Genomic DNA, 24354 nt, shown 5'->3' on the forward strand with positions numbered 1-24354 from the left:
TCCCTTTGTCCTAGTTCGAGTAGAGTTCCCTCAATACAAAACTTTCAAAAGATAAATTATCTTGCATCATTTTGTATGGTTTCAAAGTCTTATTAAATCATGAATCCTTATGTTCAGTTCTATGAACTGCTTTCTAGGGCCCTTTCGGCCTATTTTTTAGCATCGCGTCTCGATCCGTTTGTATTGTAAATAGCTATTTCTCTAAGTGTACAGAAAATAATTTTTTAAAATATAAACAGTAGAAAATTATTACATTGATGATGAATTAAGGGGTAAACAAAGTTCTACACCGAAAAAAGTAACATTGTCTTATTGACTAGAAATCATTTAATATCAAGAAACGCATAAAACATATTGACAGGTATGTTGTTTGCATACATTCACTGGCGTTTTGAAGACTATTTATGTTTAGATCAATGGGGATATTATATCTCCTTCTAATTTTGACTTGCGATTCTTTGAAACTATTGTTTGAATTATTGGAATATGTTTTTTTCCATAGTTAACAAAATAGTAAGAATCATAGTTCATCAGTGTCTATTACCATGGATATACTTTATCCACTAAGCATTTCCTAAACACATTTGTAGTTTATGCTGTACGCATCTTTATGTGTTTTAACATCCTTTAATTCTTCAGAGATGCAAAATGTATCTTGGCAAATAAACAAACCATTGAGCTGGATAGTGTGTCTTATTTTCGCAGGTTTTAAACGAGACAAATAGTGCAGGACTTTGATTTACACTTGGTATAAAAAAGTACAAAATGCATCAAGAAGGGGGGCTAATAGGAATATTAATATATTCAATTATTTTGTTTCTTTGATCTTAATTCGAATAATAGTATATAGAGCTTTTATAATGGCTCATATTATCTTCTGTATCATTTACAATAGTTTAAATGAAACTAGTTTTCAGCTTAATTTTGGATCCATGGCTAGCAATTTATGATGACTTGAGTTGCTGGAAACCTATAGATGTGAGATTATAGCTACTAGTATAGCTGAATATTTTTAAAAAATATAGTTTAGTATTTTTTTCCCTAAAAGCAGGGGCACTAATTATTAAAGCTGAATAAATTTAAAACTATAGCTACTATGGGCATATAGATATGAGTTTTAATAGAATATAAATGTTCTTATGACTTTGTCAAACCTTAATAAAGCCACATGAGCATGTATGACTACTTGTAAGGCCCCAAAGTATGTGTCATTCATGCACAAAGGTTTGTGTGCTAATTGTAGGGACATGTTTATGTACGGGACTCATTATTGGAGACAGAGTTCTTAAGTGCGTCACTACGAACATGCAGTGAGGGTGGTGATGCCCGACCCTGATCTTTAAGGCCATTGCCCTTATGGTGCACATGCTTGTCGGTGCTCAAGCACAGCGGATCAGGGGAGGCCCGTGCGTGCTGGGCGTGTGGGCCGCAATAAGCGCGCGCACAGGCGCCAAGCGCCGTGCTCGCGTGTGGGATGCGTAGGCTGGGCGGTAGAGGCTTGGACGCTATGCGTGGGAATGTGTGAGTGCGTACACATAGGCGTTAAGCTTGGCCGCATGGATATGCGCGCTTGTCAAGCGCACTGCATGTGCGGGGCATGGGACAGAAGACACTTTGCTAGGAGGCTAAGGCATTGGCGCATCGAGATGGTTGTGGGCGCGTGGTGCCCCGGGGGGTAGTGCTGGGCATGTTACACCTAGTTTGAGGCGCCGATCACAACAGTGTCGCGTGGACTGTATACGATAGGTGTCAGGGCGGGTGCTAGTGGCACGTGGAGCGTCAAGGTTGGGAGGGGCTGGTAGATGGCTCAGCGCTATGCTCACGGGCGCACAAGGCCTGGACTGGGGCCGCGCATGTAGTGGGGGCCGGCGGATGCGGGCAGAGCAGCGGGCCTCAAAACGCTGAGGTGACCCTACCAAGGCGTGCATCGCCTTGTCTAGTTACCTCAGTATTTTCCCCTGTCTTTCCCCATGTAATGACCCTAACTACAATGTAACCCCTTTACAATATGAATTCTATGATCCTATTCATGTATGGAGATGTGTCCCCACCTACTGTCCTAACCCCATCTAAGCATTTTGCTGCTAGCATTGAGTCTGTCACGCGTCAGATTTGAGAATTGTAACTAGCTCGGGATTTGACTTCGTGACACTATTAGAGAGAGAGAGAATTAAGAGAGATACAAAAGACAAACAGTTTGGCAATGAGAGAGAGAGATAGAGATGATCAAAGATCAATGACTAGAATTAAATATAGATAGGAAACATATCAGTGGCTAGGATTACATCTTAATATAGTGATTATATTTAGTTGTATTAGCTATGATTAAGCTAGAAACTTACTTCTATAACAGCTACTATATACATTATAGATATCGACCAATCAATGTTTCATGTTTCACGGAATATACATGATCTTAACTGATTTCAATGTCTCAATTCCTTCTCTCAACCTTCTTCCTTCTCCTCTCGTCTTTCCTCTTCTTGTTCTTGGGTGAGAAGGATTCCCTTCAACGAGAAATGAGGGAAATAAATATAAAGATAACATTTGACAATGAGAGAGAGACGATAAAGGAGAGAACTTAAGATAAAGAGAGTTTTGCAATGAGACAGTGATACTAAATGAGAGAAAAAGAAAAAAAAAATCATATAAAGATGAAAAATGAGAGAAAGATAAAGAGAGAGATTAGCAATGGGAAAGATGTTAGAGAGAGAGAGGAGAAATGTATATGTGTATATGTATATATAATAGATGAGCAATGTGAGAGAGATAGAGGAGAAATGATATATGTATATATATATATAAGAGATGAGCAGTGTGTGAGAGAGAGATGAAGAGATATAGATAGGTAGATAGAAAGAGAAATAGAGGTATCGAGAGATGTAGAGAGAGAGACGTAGAGACTTACATAGATAGAGAGATATTGGGAGAGAGATGGAGATATATATATATATATATAGAGATATATAGGTAGATAGATAGAAGAGAGAGAGAGAGAGAGAGAGAGAGAGAGAGAGAGAGAGAGAGAGAGAGAGAGAGAGAGAGAGAGAGAGAGAGAGAGAGAGAGAGAGAGAGAGAGAGAGAGAGAGAGAGAGAGAGAGAGAGAGAGAGAGAGAGAGAGAGAGAGAGAGAGAGAGAGAGAGAGAGAGAGAGAGAGAGAGAGAGAGAGAGAGAGAGAGAGAGAGAGAGAGAGAGAGAGAGAGAGAGAGAGAGAGAGAGAGAGAGAGAGAGAGAGAGAGAGAGAGGAGGAGAGAGAGAGAGAGAGAGAGAGAGAGAGACAGAGAGAGAGAGAGAAAAAGAAAGAGAGAGAGAGACAGAGAGAGAGAGAGAAAAAGAGAGAGAGAGAGAGAGGGAGAGAAAGAGAGAGAGAGAGAGACAGAGAGAGAGTGAGAAGAGAGAGAGGAGAGAGAGAGAGAGAGAGAGAGAGAGAGAGAAGAGAGAGAGAGAGAGAGAGAGAGAGAGAGAGAGAGAGAGAAGAGAGAGAGAAAATGAGAGGGAGATAACAAAAAAGAAATTGAAATAGATAGAGATAAGCAACGAGAGATATATATAGAGAAATAACAAATGAGAGGGAGATGACAAAAGAGAAATTGTGATAGATAGAGATAAGCAACGAGAGAGAGATAGAGAGAGATAACAAATGAGAGGGAGATAACAAAAGAGAAATTGAGACAGATAAAGATAAGCGATAAGAGAGAGGTAGAGATAGACAATGAGAGAGAGAAATGAGGGTGATGAGAAGCAATAGAGAGAGGGATACCAAATGAGAGAGAGAGAGATGAGGGAGATGAGAACGAGAGAGAGAGATAACAAATGAGAGAGAGAGGAGGGAGATGAGCGATGAGAGAGATAGTAAATGAGAGAGATGAGGGAGATGAGCAACGAGAGAGAGATAACAGATGAGAGAGAGATGAGGAAGATGAGCAACGATAGAGCAATATATATGTAACAAATGAGAGAGATGAGCAATGAGAGAGAGAAACGAGAAATAGATAGAGACAGAGAGATAACAAACAAGAGAGAGGGATGAGAGATGAGAAGGACAAGTGGAGGACCATGCCGCTGAACACTGCCTGACTTGTCACCAGCGTCGTCGCGGAGCCCGAGCCGACGTAAAGAATCCTAAATTCCACTACCATATTTAAAATCGTATCCGCATCGTGTTGTTTTATTTCGTATTCGTGCAGTTTTATAGTCTTTAGAAGTCCTTCGTGGGTTTTACGTAAGTTCCTTGTCACCTCACCACTTTTATTTTTGTCACTACTGAACTGTGGGACGGCCCCCTCCTGCATGTGCGCGGGTCCTCCCCCCATTCCCCATGAGTTGTGTGTCTTCTCTTTTTTGTCCACTCTTTTGAAAAGTGGGGGAAGACCACGAATGGTTTCTTACCACTTGAATTACCTTTAGGGGGAGGGTAAGAAGCCCACTAAGCCCACGCATGGGTATGAAGCTAGGGTTACCATTTCCCCTCCCTCATCCAACATTGTCCTCGAGCTCCCCTGTCCTGGGTAACCTCTCCCCTTCTCCTTCCTGAACGGGTGGGAGAGGGGGTTCTTGGCTGTTGGGTGCCCCCCATTACTGGATCGGCGACTATCTCCACCCTCCCTCTGGCTGGCTGTGACGCTGCGACCGCCGTGGAGATTGCTGAAACTCTACGGGGCCCTTCGTGTCGCGGAACCTGCTTAAGCGTCTCAACGCCACCATCTCCTGGTGAACTCATCCAGGGAGGTGGTTCGGCCAGCCTCTCCTCTCTCACCCCATCCGACTTGGGACAGGTGGGCGCTGACAGTCGACCTCAAACCCCGGCATCGGTTACCCTCGCCACGATGCCATCGCCCACTACAGGTTACTTCCCCTCCCGCCCTCTCCTTACACGTGGCTTAGTTACTTTCGTCAGTACCATTTCGTATGTTCTGCTGCCTCGAGAGAGAACCTTGATGATCATCTTAGGATTAGCCACCCTTGATTAGGAATCCCTTGATGTTGTCGGTGTAGTTTGTTAACGTCATTGGTACGGACGTCGCTGGGTGGTAACTCATCCCTCACCCATCGGCCTTCAAGCTGAATGCATGGGTCATTGGGAGTCTTGGCACGGCTCGATCTGGTGTCGTCACCTGAAGCTCGCCCATGCCAGCTGGTCGTTGTGTTTTCTCGTTCAATTTCCCCATTTAACTGCTTGCATTTCCTTGGCATTTCGTTCATCGTAGCCATCCTAGTGGTGCAACGCGACAAGCCGAGCATGTCGTATTACATCAACAAGCTTTTGGCTCTTTAAAAATATGTCATGTAGCCACACAACTACACTAAACAAAGGTATGTACAGTTTGAGGTCTTGATGTTATTTACTAATGGTGTTGATGATAACTGTAGTTATTATATTACTGATTATGAGATTTTTAATATCTTTACAATTATATATCTCAAATTATTAATCATTTGAACACTTAATGGATAATGTCAGAAATTTCATGATACTAAGAGTTTGGTGTTATTCTACTATTTTTTGTATGAAAACAAAGTCAAACTCATAAAAGTTCAAGATAATCGTAAAATTAAATATAGATTACAAAACTTTAGGGATATGAGGTAAAAGTACAATTAACTTTTGCAAAATTTTAGATAGAAAAGAATAATATTGCTGATATTTATTTTTAACCTTTATATAAGTGAAGAGAAGATTTGATTGTTTAATCATAGTAAATGAATAGGCGCATGCCTCTTACATATTAATTTATGTAGTTAAATTAATATTCAATTACTCTAAGATATTCAATTTAGCAGGCTCATTTCATCTGTTATAGATAAACATTAAAAGAAACTTAATATCTTCTAAGTGCACATTTTAAATTTGATCTCCTCTATTGTTAAATAATTGCACTATGTAGTCCCACTCTTATGATGACTATTGCCAATCATGTAGCCAAGAGTTCACATAATTGATCTGTATAACTCACTTGATGGTATTATACCAAACTGTCAATTCGGTTGACACACATCACAATTGTGCAAGTGATCCTTATATCTGAGATACTAAATATGTCTTGTGGACATATAATTGTATTACTAAACAATCTTAGTTTGAGTGCAGCAATAAGTTTAATAAGATGATTGAGTGATCAAGATGTGATCATTTTCCCTTAATATTGTTGAGTTCTTGGGTCTTTTTCTGGATGAAAAACTCAAAATGATTCACAATGCAAGACTTAAACAAAATTGTTATGGCAGCAACAAAATCATGGAATGAATCACCTTATCGCGGAACACATTGATGCTTCCTTTGATCCTCGAAAGAGTAATGTGGAGCTTCTCATGTGTGCAATCTTTGGAAGTATCCACATGATCCTCATCACATCGAATATCCTCCTTTGCCTTGATGAGCTTTGTTCACCCTTTGTCGTCATCGTAACGGCATCTTGATCACATCAATAATAGAGTGGAGCCTTGGGGAGAGGGTGAAAGAAGAAGAAGGCCCCTGAAAAAATTCCGGCCTCGTGAATTTTGTCAGGGCCTTCCGATATTTATACTTAATGGGTATTTTTAATTAAAACTACTAAACTTTAAATATATCTTCGCACGTCCAAAGGACACTTTTTGTGTGAGACTCTATGCGCATCTATCAGTCTAATTAATGACTCCATCAATCCAATACCTTACCATTTATTGGCCTTTTAAATTACTTATCTATAACATCATATAGATTAAGTGATATTAGATCGATTTGACCCAATCGATAGGTTGAGTCTCCGACCTGTGAGGTGCCAAGCTACACCTCGTGCTCTAGAAGATACAAAGTAGTGTGTATAGAATCACTCATGTAACCTGTTCATTATTGATCACCATGTATGTATAATCCCTCATCCACTTGACACTCATAGGAAAACTTAGGGTATGGTCAACTATCAAACCTTAATCTTGTTGGGTTTTATAGGCCTTGACATGGATGAACAAAACAAAACGATACGCATCGAAAGTTTTTTGCGAAATCGTAAGGGCATCAACAAAATCATTGAAACGAGGTACCTTTGCACAAATCTCATTCGTGATTTCTTCAATCCTGGCGCGAGACGAGTCGAGCTGCTCAAGTGTGCAGCCTCTAGACGTATCCACGCGGTCCTCAGCACATTGGATCTCCTCCTTCTCATTGACGAGCACCTTTCTTTCTCTATCGGCGTCGTTACGTCATCCCGATCACATCAATGATGGAGCCGGGGTGTGGGGAGAGTGGAGAAGAAGGGGAAAGGCCCCTGAACAATTCTGGCCTGGGTGAATTTTGTTCAGGGCCTTCCCCTATTTATACTAAGTGGGTATTTTTCATAAAACCCCCCAAAACTTAAGTATATCTTCCGACGTCCAAAAGACCATTTGCGTGTGACCCTCTAGGCCCGTGTATCAGTTTAGTTAATGACTCCAGTGGCCCAATAACCTTTATTGGCCTTCCAAATTAATTACCTATATCATCATATAGATTAATTAATGTCGGATCGATTTAACCCAATCGATAATTCGAGACTCCGCCACGTGGGGTGCCAAGCTACACCTCATGTCCTAGAAGATACAAAGGAGTGTATATCGACTCACTCATGGAACCTGCTCGTCATCAGTTACCGTGTATGTATAATCCCTCATCCACTTGACGCTTATTGGATGACTTAGGGTATGGTCAACTGTCAAACCCTAATCGATCATCCGAGTTAGTATTGATGCATTCGGAAATCATCAGAGAACTCTTCTCTGATATTTCACTGCCTTGGCCAAGGACTTCATCGCATCGTCTTCCTTGAGCTATCATCTCTTATACCAAGGGTGGATGATCCCATCTTGACCACTCAATCGTCTTTGTGAACTTCTTGATACACCCTAGCTAAGACTGTTTAGAATCCCATGATTAGAAACTCATTGGCCATAGTCAAAGTACAATCGTTTGTCCACAATACGTATTTGGTGTCTCAGGTCTAAGGATCACTTACACAACCGTGACCTGTATCAAACTTATCGACAGTTTGGTATAATACCATTTAGGGATTCGTACGGATCAATTCAGTGAACTCTTTCCACTAAAGAGCACCCACTATCTATCCTTAGTGTCCCCAGACTAATGGCTACGGGACCGGCCATACTCATCATATGAGTGAGGCTAGATAGTCTAGATAGTCCTTCTCGCGTATCCTTTGAATAGGAATGTTTAGAACACATGCTTAAAGACTAGTGATCTCCATATTACGATCTCATCATAATTCACTAAGTCCGATCATGTATTCATGGACTTCATTATACGCATCACACGTGCACTATAATGAACATGTTCTATTAATGAATATGGAATGAGATGTGGAATGTGTGATTGGCTTGCCGGCCACATATATTTCCATCATTATCTTTGAAGAAGCCCCATTGTGAGGCCCAGGTCTCTCTTTCCCTCTGTCTCTCTCTATCCCTCTCTCCTTCCCTCTCTCTCATTTCTCTCTCTGACTCTCACTTTCTCTCTCGCGCTCCCTCATCATTCTCATTTTCCATCTCTTGTCTCTTTTTCTCTCTTTCCCTCCCTCATCACTCTCATTTTCTATCTGCTCTCTCTTTTTCTCCCTTTCCCTCCCTCATCTTTCTCAATTTCTCATTCCCTCTCTCTCTCAATCCCTTCCTATATATCTCTCGCTCTCTCTTCCTGATTGGGATGTGATCAAACTATGATCAAGGTCACACACCTTATCAAATTGTGGTCAGAATCTGATATGAATGAACCCTCCATACACCCACACTCATCTTTATAAACTCCTCCATACACCCACACTCAGACTGTTTAGAATCCCCTGATTAAAAACTCGTACGTCACTATCAAAGTAAAACTTTCCTCCACTAGAGGTCTTTGGTGTCTCAGGTCTAAGAACCACGTACACAACCATGACATGAATTGACCTGATTGACAATGAGGTATAATACCATTTACGGATTCTAACGGATCAATTCAATGAACTCTTTCTACTAAATAACACCCACTATTTATCATTGGTATTTCCACACTAATAGGATCGGTCATACTCATCATATGAGTGATGCTAGATAGTGCTATTCTATCAAGATACTTCGATGTCCTTTCCGAGTATCCTTTGAATAGGAATTTAGAACGCATGCTTAAAGACTAGTGATCTCCATATGAATATCTCATAAAATTCACTAAATCTGATCATGTATTCATGGACTTGATTATAAGCATCACATGTGCACTATAATGAATATGTCCTATTAATGAACATGGAACGAGATATGAAAATGTGTGATTGGCTTGCCAGCCACATATATTCCCATCAAGTATAAGAGGAGATATTTGAGAGAGACAAAGCGAGGAAGTTCTTAGGAAAAGTCACCACAATATTAAATAAGAGCTTTCTGTCGATTTTTTAACACATTAGCACTAACTCAGATGTCTGATTAGGATTTGACATTTGACCATACCCAATCTCATCTTATGAGCATTAGGCAACTAAGGGACTGTATATATACATAAAATAATAACATATATGTTCCATGAGTGAGTAAATGTACTCCTTTTGTAACTTCTAGAGCACGAGGTGTATCTTGGCACCCAACATTCTGGAGACTCAAAATATGAATTGGATTAGATTTATTTGTCATTAATGAATCTATATGACGATTGTAGTTAATTAATTTAGGAGGTTAATAAAAGTTATTGGGCCGTTGGAGCCATTACTAAGTGTAATACATGTCTCTAGAGGGTCAAACACAAATATTATTTTGGAAGTTGGAATATATACTTAAAGTTTAAGGGCTTTTATGGAAAAATTTTATTATGTATAAATATAGGAAGGCCCTATACAAAAATCATCCGGGCAAGAGTTTTTCAGGTCCCTACCTTTCTTCTTCCTGCTCCACTTGCCTCCTTTACATTGCTGACGTGATTGGGATGGCGTAACAACGATGGTGGAACAAAAATGGACTTATCAAGATGAAGCATATTTAAAGAGTCAGGAATTGTGTGGATAGGTCTAGAGACTTCCCGATTGGGCTGCTTAACAAGTCTCACACAGGGCACCAAGTAATCGCAGATCTCATCCTTGCACATGAGACTTAACAAATGGTTTTAAAATATCATCCTAATTCTATTCAAAGTATTCAATTGCAGGGATACCTTTAGTTTAGCCCAAATCAAGACCATATGACCTAACGCCCTTATCTTTCACCCTTGTAGACTCATATATAATACTTGAAAAAAGATGACTCACATTGCAGCAGATATATCAATTATAATTTTCTATCATATGAGGCCTATGTGTTTTTGATATTTGAGACTTTCCCTATCTATGATAAGATGAATTAATATGACATTCTTAACCCATGACTTGGGCACATGTATCAGTTTATTATTCATAATATCATATTGAATTGATACTCGGATTCATATCATATCCAACTCATATATTACCTTTGCTCATCTCTGATTCCCTTTCCTCAAATAATCAACCTCTATTATCTCATCAAGGCTTTGAGAAGTTTGAGTTTATTTAGGCTTATTCTAATCCTCTTAATTATATATTATCTCAAGAGGGGTTTTAATGCAGTCATATTTTGAAAGAACACACCAATCAGTACATTTTTTAAATGTGCAAGAAGAGCTTAATAACGAACAAAAAATAGAGACAAAATGTCCCTGTTTTCATAGACTTGCAGCTTAGAATAGATAAATCACAATCTTCCACATATTTATGCAAGGTGACTCAAAGAAATCATCATATAAAGCTGAAATAAATATTTATGATTTATTGGAACATATTTTTTGTGATAAATTTACTCTCAATTTTAGTGTTTTTTAAAAATAATATAAAAAATATTGGCATTTAACTTCTTATGTTGGATATCACATACCAAGTCGGCAAGGCAGGTCAATTAGGAATATACCTTGTCACCGAGCTATTGGGTTGTGTTGGCTTGATTGATTGTCAAGAAATGATTAATGGACCAAAAATCCTTGAATTTAACAAGATTAAACTAAAAAAGAGATGATCATAGCACCTTATGAATTTCAAATTATTCCGTTGAAGAGTACCTTCACGTGAGTCATGCATTCAGTCTCTACGCATATCCATGCAATTGTTAGAATCAGGGATCTCCTCTATAACTTTTTTCACCATGTTGAAGATCTCATTGATCGTCTCACCATCCAGCTCACTAAAAAGGGGAGAAATATGAGAAAGGGAGAAGATAAGGGGGGTGCCTAAATATGGCTGGCATGGAAACTTAAAATGAGTCATCCAGTTTATTTACACTAAATTTGGAACTTCTCACAAAAGACCTTATAATTTAAGTATATCCATGATACCCACATATGTATTAGGTTAATATTTACATACTTAAATATTTCTTTGTATCCATTGGAATATGTGTCTTATCAAGCCAAAAATCCTTAATTGTTTTTTAGAATTATTTTTTGAAATTGGTAAACTTTTAGACATTTTAATTGAGTTTTTTCAAATCATATTATGAAATAAAACCTCTTATTGAGTTGGAATATGAATTTCTTGAATTTTTTGATGATAAATTCATTAAGATAATATTTTTTCTAAGTCAGAAAATACATTTTTTTGGATCTTTGGAACTTAAATTTATATGAATTAAATAAGGTTTTTGAGCTTAATTTTTCGATATGTCATGCATCACTATTTGATTCGATGTAATGACAAATTTCCTAAATTTATAGTGTCGGCCAATCATTAAAAATATGTTATTATGGCATCACACATTGTCCAATCATTCACCGACACATTTTTATTTTTTCTATTCATATTTATGGCTTGGCGCAACAAAAAATGGGATATATTTATTTTTAATTAATGAGGATGTAGGGACCACTAAAACCTATTTAAATAATGATGTCTTTGAAATTGTTTTAGAAAGTGAAATTTAAAAAATGTCGGCACCAACCAACTGTCATACGCATAATGCCGCCAAGTATACACGTGGTGCACACATGTTCATGTGGAATCAAGATTTTTTAATGTGATTGGTGCATGATAAAATTGTGTGGATGTGGTGAGCACTAACGTGTTGCCATGTCACAAATATGGTATTTACTTTATTCTTTTAATGTAACTTCCCTTAAACTTTCAGCTCTATCGGTCTTTTGTATCATCAAATATCAAGCCCTGAAGTAGGAAAACTCATGGCCTATGATATAACTTAATTATTTCTCTCTCCCCTTGTTCGCACCATTGTCGTCACATTGCACTTAGGATTGATTCCTTAGTGTATTTATCTCCAACACTTCTATTAGGGGAGATCTACGTTCGTTCTCTTCTTTTATTCCATCTAAACATCCTCACTACGTTTCATCCTATCATCCTCATCATAGATTCTGTCACATTTCTAATTTATCATAGACCCTAATTCATTCATTTCATTACCTTCTTCCATTATTCATCTTTCATATCTATCTCTTGGGTTCTGTGCCTTGGTTCAACATGGGAAACATGTCTTTCCATGGATGCAAAAGCATGATTATCGATTCTTAATCAATTTATAAAATCAATACATCAAATGTAACTTATGGGGAACTTGTTCAACCTTGACTTTTCCACTCTAAGATTGTTCTAAGGCTGTTCATGTACCCGACCTCTAGAAATACCCACATGATCACGTTGCTCTTAGATCTCCACCTCTTCTTCTTCAACTCTCCTCAAAAATCTTGAAGATCTTCTCACCATGAAGACACTCTCCTTGGTTGAGTGGAGAAGAGATCAGAGTGGAGAAATGAGGGGCTTCCCTATTTATATTTTACTCAAGTTTTTTTTCAAAAACCCCATAAAGTAAAATATATTCACCAATGCCCCCAATGATCTTATACATGTAACCCTCTAGGCTTGTGTATCATTTTAGTCAATAACTTTAGTGGCCCAATAACAATTATTGGCCAACCTTATTGATTAACTATATTGACATTTAAATTAATTAAATAAAGATTTATTTAACCCAATCGATAGGTTAGCTTTCCAGACCGTGGGGTGTCAGGCTACACGTCGTGCTCTAGAAGATACAGAGAAGTATTGAATTCTCTCATGAAATCTTTACCGTCATCGGTTACCATATATGTATAATCCATCATCTGCGCTAGACTATCGAACGACTTAGGGTATGGTCTATCATCAAACCCTAATCTGTCATTTGATTAGTACTTATGCGTAACGGGGATAATTGGATAACTCCTTCTCCAATATCCTCACTACCCTGGCCATGGATTTTCTGCATCATCATCCTTGAGTAAATGTCCTCTTATACCGAGGGCGGATGATCCTATCTTGACCACTCAATCATCTCCGTGAGCTTCTGACTACATGCGAGCTATGAATTATTTGAATATCATGATTAGAGGCTCATAAGCTGTAGTCAAAATGTAGTCATCAATTCACGAGATGTCTTTGGTGTCTCAGGTCAGTGGATCCCTTATACAACCGTGACATGAATCAACATGGTTTAGGTATAATACCATTCAGGGAATCATACAGATCAATTCAATGAACTCTTTCTCTAAGGAGCACCCACTATTTGTCCTCACTAATGGCCATATGATCAACCATACGTATAAGTAGGATCGATTAGTGCTATTCTGTCTTGATAATTTGATGTCCATCTTGACTATCCAGAAAATAAGAATATTTAGAATACATGTTTAAAGACTAGTGATCATTGTATTACAGTATTATCATAATTCACTATGTCATTTCACGTATTCATGGAATTTATTATAAACATCATACTTGAATAATAATGAACATAGTATTTTATTCAATGAACTTAAATAAACATGGTGGGTCGATTTGGGTTGCCGGCCACATAGTATGCATCAATTAATCTCCCATTCGTACTTTCTCCATTCACTTCATCTTATATTTGACTCTTATTAATATTCCTGGAAATATTAGTAAATATTTATTATAACCTTCTCACCTCAACATTCTGCTTGCGTATCCCCTATCACTGTTCGAGATTACCATAGAAAGAGCATTATCCCTAATATCAATGTCCAATGGAGATGATCTGTACTCATTGTTAGATAGATTATTTGCGTGAACATCAATTTTATATCAATTTATTGATTAAATCCTAATTGTTCAGTTAATCGATCCATGAACATCCATAGATCTTTTGCACATGACCCTCTATGCCCATGTATCACCATATGACCATCTATTTAAAAACTTTATTGGTCAGGCTTCTGAACTAACTATATTGCCATATAGATTAGTTAATTAATGATTGATCTTGCCCAATTGATAGGTTAAATTTTGACCCCTGGGATGTCAAACTACACGTTGTGCTCTAGAATATAGATATAAGTAAATGAATTTCTCATTAACCTTTTCTGTCATTGATCATCATATATGTATAATCCTTTCTCCACGCAATATTCAATGATATAGGGTATGGTATACTATAAAAACCTATCCATCTCAAGTTAGTACTAATGTATAACAAATATCGCAAGAGAACATCTTCTCCAATATCTCCACTATCTTGGTCATGAATTTAATGCATCTTCTTTCTCGAGTCAGTCTGCTCTTATACGGAGGGCAGACGATTCTATTTTGATTACTCAATTATTTGCTATATACAACCTCAATTTAATTTGAGTATCGTGATTAGAGACTCGTAAGTCATAGTCAAAACATAGCCTCAAGACCAATACCTGACAACAAAATGAATCAACATGATTGAATCTTAGGTATAACACCATTAAAGGGTTCATACATATCAATTCAATGAACTCTTTCCCTAAAGAGTGCCCATCGTCTACCCTTAATGTCTCAACACTAATGGCCCAAGGATCATCTATACTTATTTTATTAGTAGTATCGGATTGTGCTATTCGTAGAAGAATTTTTCAAAGACAGATGTTGATTGTATTATGATCTCGTCATAAGTCACTAAGTCATTGCATGCATTCATGGGCTTCATTCTAAACATCACATAATAATAATAATGAACACATACTCATTTTTATGAATTTAAACTAGATGTGTAAGTGTGATTGTCTTGACGACCACACAAATATCTATCAAGATACACATCAGAGAGTTTGGAAATAGACTGTAGAGACATCGAATAGTATGTGGCACCATATTGTTGTCTCAAATGAGGATATTGGGCCTACCTCTATAATTCAACATTGGAGGAAAGACATGAGCTCATAGTTTTACAAGGAGTATGAGTCAAAAAGCTGTTTTATACCTCTTATTCAGACTGGGAGAAATAATTTAACTCCTTTTCTAACATTCGTGCTTATAGGTTTAACCATGTTCTGTGTGACAAAAAGGGAAAAAACCTTTCCTTCTTGGAATTCCAATTTGTTCAATCTGATGTCAAACCTACTAGCCATTATCTGACTGGAAAAGTTGAAAAATACACCCGAATCTCAATTGATCACTACTGAGTTATATATCTGGCTTGAATTTCACTATTCTGTTTTTAATAATAATTTTGAGCTTTTAAAATGAGAGATTCTTTATTAATACTAAATTTAATTTTAAATTATAATGGGGAAAAAATTCATTAATGTTTTAGTTTTTTATAATCTAATTAGATTTATTTTCATTATTATTTAAAGAAATATTTATATTTCAAGAAATTAGCTAGCCTGTCACATGATAAAGAATGATTAAGATTAAAAATTGAAAGGAAGTGATCCTCCAAGCCCATATGCTACCTCTGTCAGCGGCCTCCAACCCCTCTCTCGCGTTAAACCATGTGGTCCAACCAGAATATTCTGCATCATCGCATGACACCACTCTTTTGGTCCACATAGCTCATGTATCATCCATCATGTAGTCATAAAAAGCAGGTCCCCTATTTTCGAGGTTAGACATGGCACAGCCCACCCCTCTCTAGATGCTAGCACAAAAGCAAGGTCACTATCTAATTGGCTCACCATAGCTTATAGTCCTGCATATCCCTAACTTGCCACTCGATATTTATGTATTCTACGAACACAAAAGTTTCAAAAGGACCCAAGAGAGTTTGAGAAGTAGAAAATGTATCATCTCACCAATTGAAGGCCACGGGAAACCCTTTCCAATGTAATATTTTTATGATCTCTCATCCCTTCCTATTATTGGATAGGAAAACCCTAATAACAACCACCAATACAGTGATAAATTCTATCCCCTTTATAATAACATTTGAAGGCACTTTTGCTTGCTCCAACTAGTGTTAAACTCCCAGAATTTTCCAAATTATATCTCATCCCTTTGGGTGGCTTCTTATAAATAATCCTTGGATGTTTCCAAATATCCGAGTAAAAGTCCAATAACTACACAAAAAATAACTTTATATCATAAATCTTCCGCACAGTATTGGTTGTCTGAAGGATTGTTTGGTCAATCTAACTCTTAAATATTTAATTTCTAAATATATATAATTTATTACACCTATATTTCCCCTATCTTGTCATAACTCGAATTGTTTTTTAAAAAGCACTGTACCCTTTTATTTTAAGGGATAAAAGTCACAAAAAATTCGAAATAATTATGAGTTACCCATGTATTTTAAATTCAACAAATTGCAGTTGTACATAAGATGTAAATATAAAAATTTCTGTACCAATTATTTATGTGATATTCTAGAATGATGCATAAAAATTACAATTTTTATGGAGTAAAATATTCAAATTGGTATTAATTTTTATTTTGGATGTTTTTAAATGACACGGTAAACATGAATGGTAAAAACACATTTTTCATACTGATAGAATAAATAATCATTGATTGTATGTATTTTAAATTAGACAAATAAGAGATAAATTTAAGATATAAAATTTAAATATTTGAGTATTGACTTTCATAGACAAAATTATGAAGTATTTATTTGTGAATAGGCCATTTCACATTGAATTAAAAAATTTTCTAATAACCTTATTTTTGTCTCTACCAAACCTGTTATTACATCAATTTTTTGGTGGACTAATAAATGGTCTCCAGTATTTTCCAAATCTGTCTATCATATTTGGGGTTGCCCATTTGTGCCTCCAGAATTTTATCTTCATCTTCCATTATTAGCTAATTAAGAATGTTTAAAAATGAAATTATAATTCATAAATGAAATTACAAGAACATCTTAGGATATAGTTATAATATTTACAAATCGTACTCAAATTTTGAGCTTTTCACAGTATATGCCTCAGCAGTTGTACCTAAACTCTAATGCATTGGGACACATGTTGAACACATGGCTCATGGGATTTCTTGAGCTTCCATACGTGAACATGCTCCATTTTTGAGGGGTCCAATTGGGAAGTCATAGTCGGTGATATATTTCCTGTCATTTATTATTTTTAAAAAATATTATAAGCTCACAATGAATTTACTCATTAAAAACCATTAATATCATAAATAATAATATTTTCGTTTTTTAAGCATCAGTTCTCCCAAAATTTTGAAGCATATAAAAAAAATAGCCCAAGAATGTAGCATTATTTTAATAATCAAAATTATGTGCCAAACTATTTTTCATGGTATTGTTATTTTATGGGACTCTAAGTAGCCTAAAATATTGCCCCAAATCCATATAAGATATTTAGGGTTGTAAAATCAAGTATGAGGAGGATGATAAGTACGGAGACGTATGTATATATAATGTTTCGATGTATAATATGGGAATGGAGAATGATGAGAATTTGAGACCGTGAATGGGAAATGGATATGGACTAATGCATAAAGATGGATGTTGAAAAGAAGGCAGTCACGTGAATACAAGGAAATCATTTCTATACTTTATCCATTTTTATGTACTATCTCAATATTCCTCATCTTTTGGAAAATATTCCTAATATTTTTTATTATCACCTTTGCATCTAACCATCATATTGATGGAAATATATAAGTTAAAAAATCCAATCACTCGTTTCACATCTAAAAAATTCATACAATTCACATATATTGCTTATAGTGAAGTCCATAACTACAATATATGAACAAGTGAATTATGGTGAGATCATAATACATAGACCACTAGTCTTATAAGTTGCGTTCCAAAAATTCCTATTCATAAGATACTCAATAAAGATAGAATAACATCTAAATATCATGATAGAATAACATTTTATAGTTCCACTCATAAAATAATTATGATCATTCCTCTTGATACTAATGTGAAGACACCAGGGACATATAATGTGTTTTCTTTCGTGAAAGAGTTCACTGAATTGATCATAAATAATCCCTAAATGTTATTATACATAATTTTCAATTAGGTTGATTTATGTCACGGTTGTGTAAGTGGTCCTTAGACTCGAGAGTGAAAAGACAACGTATGGATGAACAGTTTTGTTTTGAATATGACCTTAAATTTCATGCACATGGAATATAGAAATAGCCTAGTTAGGTGCACCTAGTTAAAAAAGGTGATTTAATGATAAAGATGTAATCGTCCACCTTTAGTATAAGAGAAGAAAAATCTAAGGAAGAAGATAAGATGAAGTCTTTGGTGAATGTAGTGTAATATTAGAGAAGATTTCTTAATGTTTTCCAAATGCTTCAATACTCGTTGGGATGAATGACTAATGTTTGACAGTTGATTATACCCTAAGCTTGATTGAACTAAATAGATAGGTTGAGCTCGACGCCATGTGGAACCAAACTTCACCTCATGCTCTCGAGGATACAAAACAGTGTATCAACTCTCTCATTAATCATTTGCCATCATTGTGTATCAGTTTAAAGTTTAGGAATATTTTCTGAATTTAAAATAGTAGAAATCCTTACAAAGTTCCCCCAAGCAAAAGTTTTTCGATCGGCACAAAGAAACGATGATGGTGGATGAATAATGGGGCACAATGAGATGAAGTATGAGATTTGACAGGTCAGGGATCTCATGGATACATCTTGAGGTCAGACACTTGAAAAGCTAGCTCCTTAAAACTACATTCAGCAACTAAGAAACTTCAGATCTGGTATGTGCAAAGGTGTTTTAATATCTGGATTTTAAATTATTTAAAGGCACATGAATCGACATGATTCCCTTTTGTCTTCCCCTCTGTGAATCGTACATGGAACATGTCAATCATGAAACTAAAACCAGGCATACAGTCCACAAAATTTACTCAATCAGTCAAACTCAAAATTCAGATGGATAACTATAAGTTGTTATAAAAAATGGAGGATACTGTGTGAGACTAATCATATAATAATATATATACTAAAATACCCTTGACATTGTGCATACACAAATGTAGTGAATAAATTTTATGAGTCATTTCCCCTTTTGTCTATGTTTATACTTGGGGGGTTTCCACGCACCACTAGGATGTGGGTCCAACTCTTAGAATCTGAATGTAAGGATGACACTCTAATTGATTCAATAAATACTTTGTGGATATAGGAAAAATTCAAAATAATTAATTAATGCATAATATTATATATTGTCCCGATTTTGTGTACAAAAGTAGCATAAACATGGTAAAGTAGTACAAACTAGATAGAAGTCATCTATAATCCATAGATATATAGATTTATGTAAATTAAATCAATAGACTTTATGTATAGGTGACTCAAGCCAAGAAATTTGAATTTTTTTTATATTTATACTCTTTATAAAATTTATGACTTATGACATGTCACTGTAGTCACAAACGCAAAGACATTTATTTGACTAATGGGTTTTCAGGCAAGTTTACCAAATCAATGTAAGTGAATCTGACCTTTGAATATAATTGGACCTATGAAACAAATCTCACTAATAATTGACCTTAAGTTTGAGACTCATATGATGGATGTTTGGTTTTCTAACAGCTGCTAATGGATGGACAAATAATGAATGTGTGTACAATGAGTGTGACTCTTGTATTGGGTCATATTTTTGATATCCTGAATAACTCATAATCTATTAGACCACTCATCTTCAATACTTTGTTGTTTGATAATTTAATAAAGTATCCCTTTGCCATTATGTGCCATTAAAATGATATGAACCTTGATTTAGGTATGTATTAAGGAAGGGAAGATGTTCACGAGGTTGGTGTAGAATGGGAATGATTATAGGAGAGGTCGATCAGAGGAGATATGATGCCTGATGACGCTGTGAAGGGTAGACGATCATGGAGATGGGGATCATACAAGACTATAATAGAACCAATTGACAAAAAGGGAAGGGTTTGAATTGGAAGGGAGATGACAAAAGATCCGGGGAGACGATCAACAGGACAGGGGATTGCTGGACATTCAAGGGGATGGGAGCGGGATAGAAAGGATCAAGACAATGAGACACGTGGCGAATCTTACCTTGATTCTTCACTAATATCTTAAAATGAGCGCTCAAAATATTTATGCAGAAAGGAACCAATCTAACCTCAAACATCAAATGCCTAAAATATGCCTAAATGACCAAAATGCCAAAGATGCCCTCCAAGGTAGACATGGTTGTTCTGTTCTGTTCATTTGAAATGAACAAAAATTCACACAAAAGAAACGCACATGGCCTTGTTCTTGGTTCTGTTCTTTTTTTGTGCAAAAATAAGCAAAATTTGCACAAAGCGAACAATAGAACCGCACCCAGGTCTGTGCGATGATCTGTTCAAGTTTGATATTGTTCTGTTCGAAAACCAAACAGAATGAACAATTCGTACAAAGTTGCACAAGAGGAACCAAACAACCATGTCTACCCCAAGGTATGGGATATTACTTACATTCCACCCTTCAATGGCTAGCTTGTCCTCAAGCTGATTCCAAGCACTGATTGGTGGGTTATGGTCTTGGCATGGCTAGTTTGCGGACCGAGCCATTGCTGGGTCGATGGGACCGGTTTGGCCCAGTCCATGGCAGGACCGAGCCAGACTGCCATTTGGACCATGGTCTATACTACTGTTCGGCACCAGCTGAGTAGCTGCCCGGATCAGCTGGCCCGCAACTGGGGATTGTGCTGGTCCATGGCTGGACCTCTCGGTGGACCTCGGGCCTGGACCATGCTGGGCTGAGTAAGGTCCATGGCCTAGCATACAGAAACCCAAATGGGTTAGACACAAACTTTCGAGGAAACCTCAACGTATGAACCGAGGACCCGCTGGCACTAATTTCAGGCCAAAATTGACATCCACTAAAATGGTGAAGTTCAGAGTTTTCTCTCTCAAGGATAAATGACTTCAAAACTATGGAGAGGAGAAACACTTGATTCAATTTGGGAATCAAAAACAGGAAATGACTTATACCATGTCCAAATTCACGATTTATAACCTATGAAGTTCAATTGTAACATTTCTAACGATCACTTTTAGGCTTATTCCATTTTCTGTGGGTAGCAATCTATTATGAGCAATTGCATTGCTTGGGGTTTTGTCATCAGCTTCTTTCCACATTTCTACTCTCTTTAGTTAATTGTGTTTACTGATAAAAACTATTTACGCAGCGAAGAAACAAAGATGGACAGGGAAATCATGCAGGCCTTTTTAATATGTTTCGACACCTTTTGATGAAAACTCTAAAGGTTAGAATTTTCTATTACACCAAACATTGAACAAAGAAAATCAAAAGCAGGGGTCTACATTCCAATGTTTTAATAATGATATCATCTTTCCTAGGTCGGCCATCCATTATAAATTGATTTCTTGTAAAGAATGGGGTTTGTAGTTTTCAAAAAAAAAGAATGGGGTTTGTAAATAGAAAAACTAGTAAATTCATGCTCACTCAAAGATTCCTACCAGAGAAAAAAAAAGAGGAATGCCATTCAAATCTCATGTTATCTTTTCATTTTCAACTATCAATTTGAATCTTCTCCAGATTCTTATAAGAATATCATAATGCACATTGACGGGGTTATTCATGGCTTTCTATAAAGGATTTCTGAGAAGTAATTCACCTCCTAGGATTAACTCACCATCTATTTATACCCATGGAAGCTTGTATTTGCAGGGGGAAGGCATTTTCGTGAGTGATCAGCGATTGCCCATCTGCAAAGAGGACAATAGAAATGAACAAGGTGGTTATGGAGCATAATCAATGGAGTTCAGACAACAATTACAAGTGAACAATGGAGTAGATGGAAACCTTCAGGAAGAAGCATCAATGGAAACCCACAAAAGGGCTATGATCTACGCCAATCCTCCATTTCAACCAGCAATTGGAGCAGCGCTACAGCCTTGGTCTTCGCCCTGATTGACGGCCCGGATTCGGCCATCTCCTTCACCACCACCACCACCTCCTCCAAACAATTGATCTCCTCCACTGCACGATCCCCGCCGGCTACGGCGAGATTGAGCAGTGCTGCCACCGCATTCTCCCTTGCCCTCGTTGTTGCTGCTCCGTCCACAAGATCAACCAGCACTTGGACCCCTGAGACTTGGCGGAATGCCTCTAAACTCCCTTTGCAGCCTGCGATCTGCGCAACCACCGCAGTGGCATCCTCCACGATCCCCGCCCGTGCATCATTCACGATCAACCAGAACAGCGCCGGCACTGCGCCGAGCCGGATCAAACCACTGCGGTTTGCTGCACAGACTGCGATCCCGAATATCGCCTTCATTGCATCCTTGACAGACCTTCATTGCACCCGAAAGACATTGACACTTTCAAATATTTTCCGTTTACCTAGAATATTGAATCAAAAGTAGAGCATTCTCATAAACATCTTTTTGATTCTTAAAAGTTATCCATCACGTCATGATGGGTGTACGTTTTTTGGTTTGCTGCACAGACTACGATCCCAAATATCGCCTTCATCGCACCCGAAAGACATTGACACTTTCAAATATTGTCTATTTACCTAGAATATTGAATCAAAACTAGAGCATTCTCATAAACATCTTTTTGATTCTTACAAGTTATCCATCGCATCATGACGGTGTACACTATAATCTTAAAAAGAGAATGAAAAAGATGAAAAGATTGAAGTTCTCTATTCTTTTGAAACAAACTATCCGGTAAACACAAATCACAATGATGAGTTGAATGACCATAAAGAAGAATTGAATCAAAAGTAAGTCATTCATATGATTATCTTTCATCCTCGACAGTTTTATCCATTTCATCGAGATAGAATAAACCCCAATCTAATCGAGAGAATGAAAATTATCATTTTCCTAAAACGAGTCTCTCTATTATCCTGTTACAAACTATGTAAAGAAGATAGACCGACGATATTTCAAGTTGAATGGCTATAAATAAGCATTGGACTATCTTTCGGATCCTCATGAGTTTCTCCATTTCATCATGGCAGCACGTACCCTGATTCCTATGAGAGAGAAAAATATAAAATCCGCAAGTATCCTGATATACCTTCATGGTCTTCGTACAATTATCATATTTTATCATCTTCCCGAGACCCAGAGGAAAACTTTATGGCCGTGCCAACCAAATGAATGATGATTTTGGGGATCAGCAAAGCTAAAAACAACTAGATCCAGTTTATATTATCCATCCGTCCACATTTTATTTCCACACATGAATCAAAACCTAGACTCCCCTGCATAATTTTTCAATTTACAACGATACCATAAATCACTGCGTTGAATTGAATGGCCATAAACAAAATCTTCACGACTGACCTGCTAGGGTTTGGATACGGCGGGTGGATCGGCCGGAGCATGGCTATCAAGGCGGAGATGAGCTCGTCCTTGGCGCCGATGACGGGACGGAAGGATTCCTCAGCAAGAAGGCTACATACCACAGCCGCAGCGTTCTGTGCAGCCGCCGGTGAGGATCGGCTGCGGATTACGGCAGACAGGCTGTCGACGAGGCCAGGCGTCGCCATGAGAGGAGATTTCACAGACAAAGAGATGTTAAGGAGCCCCGCAGCGGCGTCTTCCAGAGAGACCAGCGATCGACTGCGGAATTCATCGGAAAAGATGAGAAGATGCTGCGATAGAAGAGGAACCGCGCCGGCTTCTACTAGCAGATGTCGCATCTCTTCGTCTTCCTTGCTTAGGGCTCGGATCTCCGCCATAGCTTCTTCTGCCGCTTCTTCTTCCCCATCTGTCGATCCGCTGATCATCTTCCTCACCAGTTCTCTCGCCTTCCTCCTCTTCGCCTCCATCTCTCTCTCTCTCTCTCTCTCTCTCTATCTCTCTCTCTCTCTCCGTCGAAATTCAAATTTCAGAATGAACTTTCTCTCTCTAGAGCGCGTTCCAGGGTTTTTATAGCGATACAGCGCCGGACGACGACCGTCGGATGTGACTTAGGCAAGAGAACAGATCTCAGCCGTTGGTTGGCTCGGAGAAGTTTGACTTTTGGTCGTTGACAGTCAAAAGGTTGACCAGGTCGTTACTGGTTGACCAGCTGCAGAGGGAGATGGGAGGGTTTTACAATTTTTTATTTGTCAAGTCCTATCAAAAAAAGAGTTGGTGGTGAAGGGAACTAAAATAAGATTTTA

General features: G+C 37.6%; 1 protein-coding gene across 2 annotated transcripts; it reads right to left on the minus strand.

Annotated features, from left to right (window-relative positions):
• Window positions 1–20551: 20551 nt before the first annotated feature.
• Window positions 20552–24077, minus strand: LOC144706881 (ARM repeat superfamily protein). 2 transcript variants are annotated; one of them, XR_013582339.1, is made up of 4 exons: window positions 23531–24077; window positions 22035–22525; window positions 21865–21937; window positions 20552–20982 (listed from the first exon to the last, which is right to left on the minus strand). XR_013582339.1 is itself a non-coding variant. In XM_078579948.1 (3 exons), the coding sequence occupies exons 1-2, from the start codon at window positions 24016–24018 to the stop codon at window positions 22072–22074; spliced, it is 942 nt and encodes a 313-aa protein (XP_078436074.1). In that variant the 5' UTR covers window positions 24019–24077; the 3' UTR covers window positions 21693–21937; window positions 22035–22071. The 2 variants fall into 2 exon arrangements, 1 of the variants encoding a protein (XP_078436074.1); XM_078579948.1 differs by lacking the exon at window positions 20552–20982 and having other exon boundaries at window positions 21693–21937.
• Between the last annotated feature and the right edge of the window lie 277 nt (window positions 24078–24354).

This window comes from Wolffia australiana, chromosome 8 (assembly GCF_029677425.1).
Source record: "Wolffia australiana isolate 7733 chromosome 8, ASM2967742v1".
NCBI classification, from domain to species: domain Eukaryota; kingdom Viridiplantae; phylum Streptophyta; class Magnoliopsida; order Alismatales; family Araceae; genus Wolffia; species Wolffia australiana.

Excerpts from the sequence above, each read along its gene's own strand:
- LOC144706881 (XM_078579948.1), bottom strand. The coding sequence starts at position 24,018 with ATGGAGGCGAAGAGGAGGAAGGCGAGAGAACTGGTGAGGAAGATGATC. Across the intron at positions 22,526-23,530 it reads CCGTATCCAAACCCTAGCAG|GTCTGTCAAGGATGCAATGA; the intron begins GTCAGTCGTGAA and ends GGTGCAATGAAG.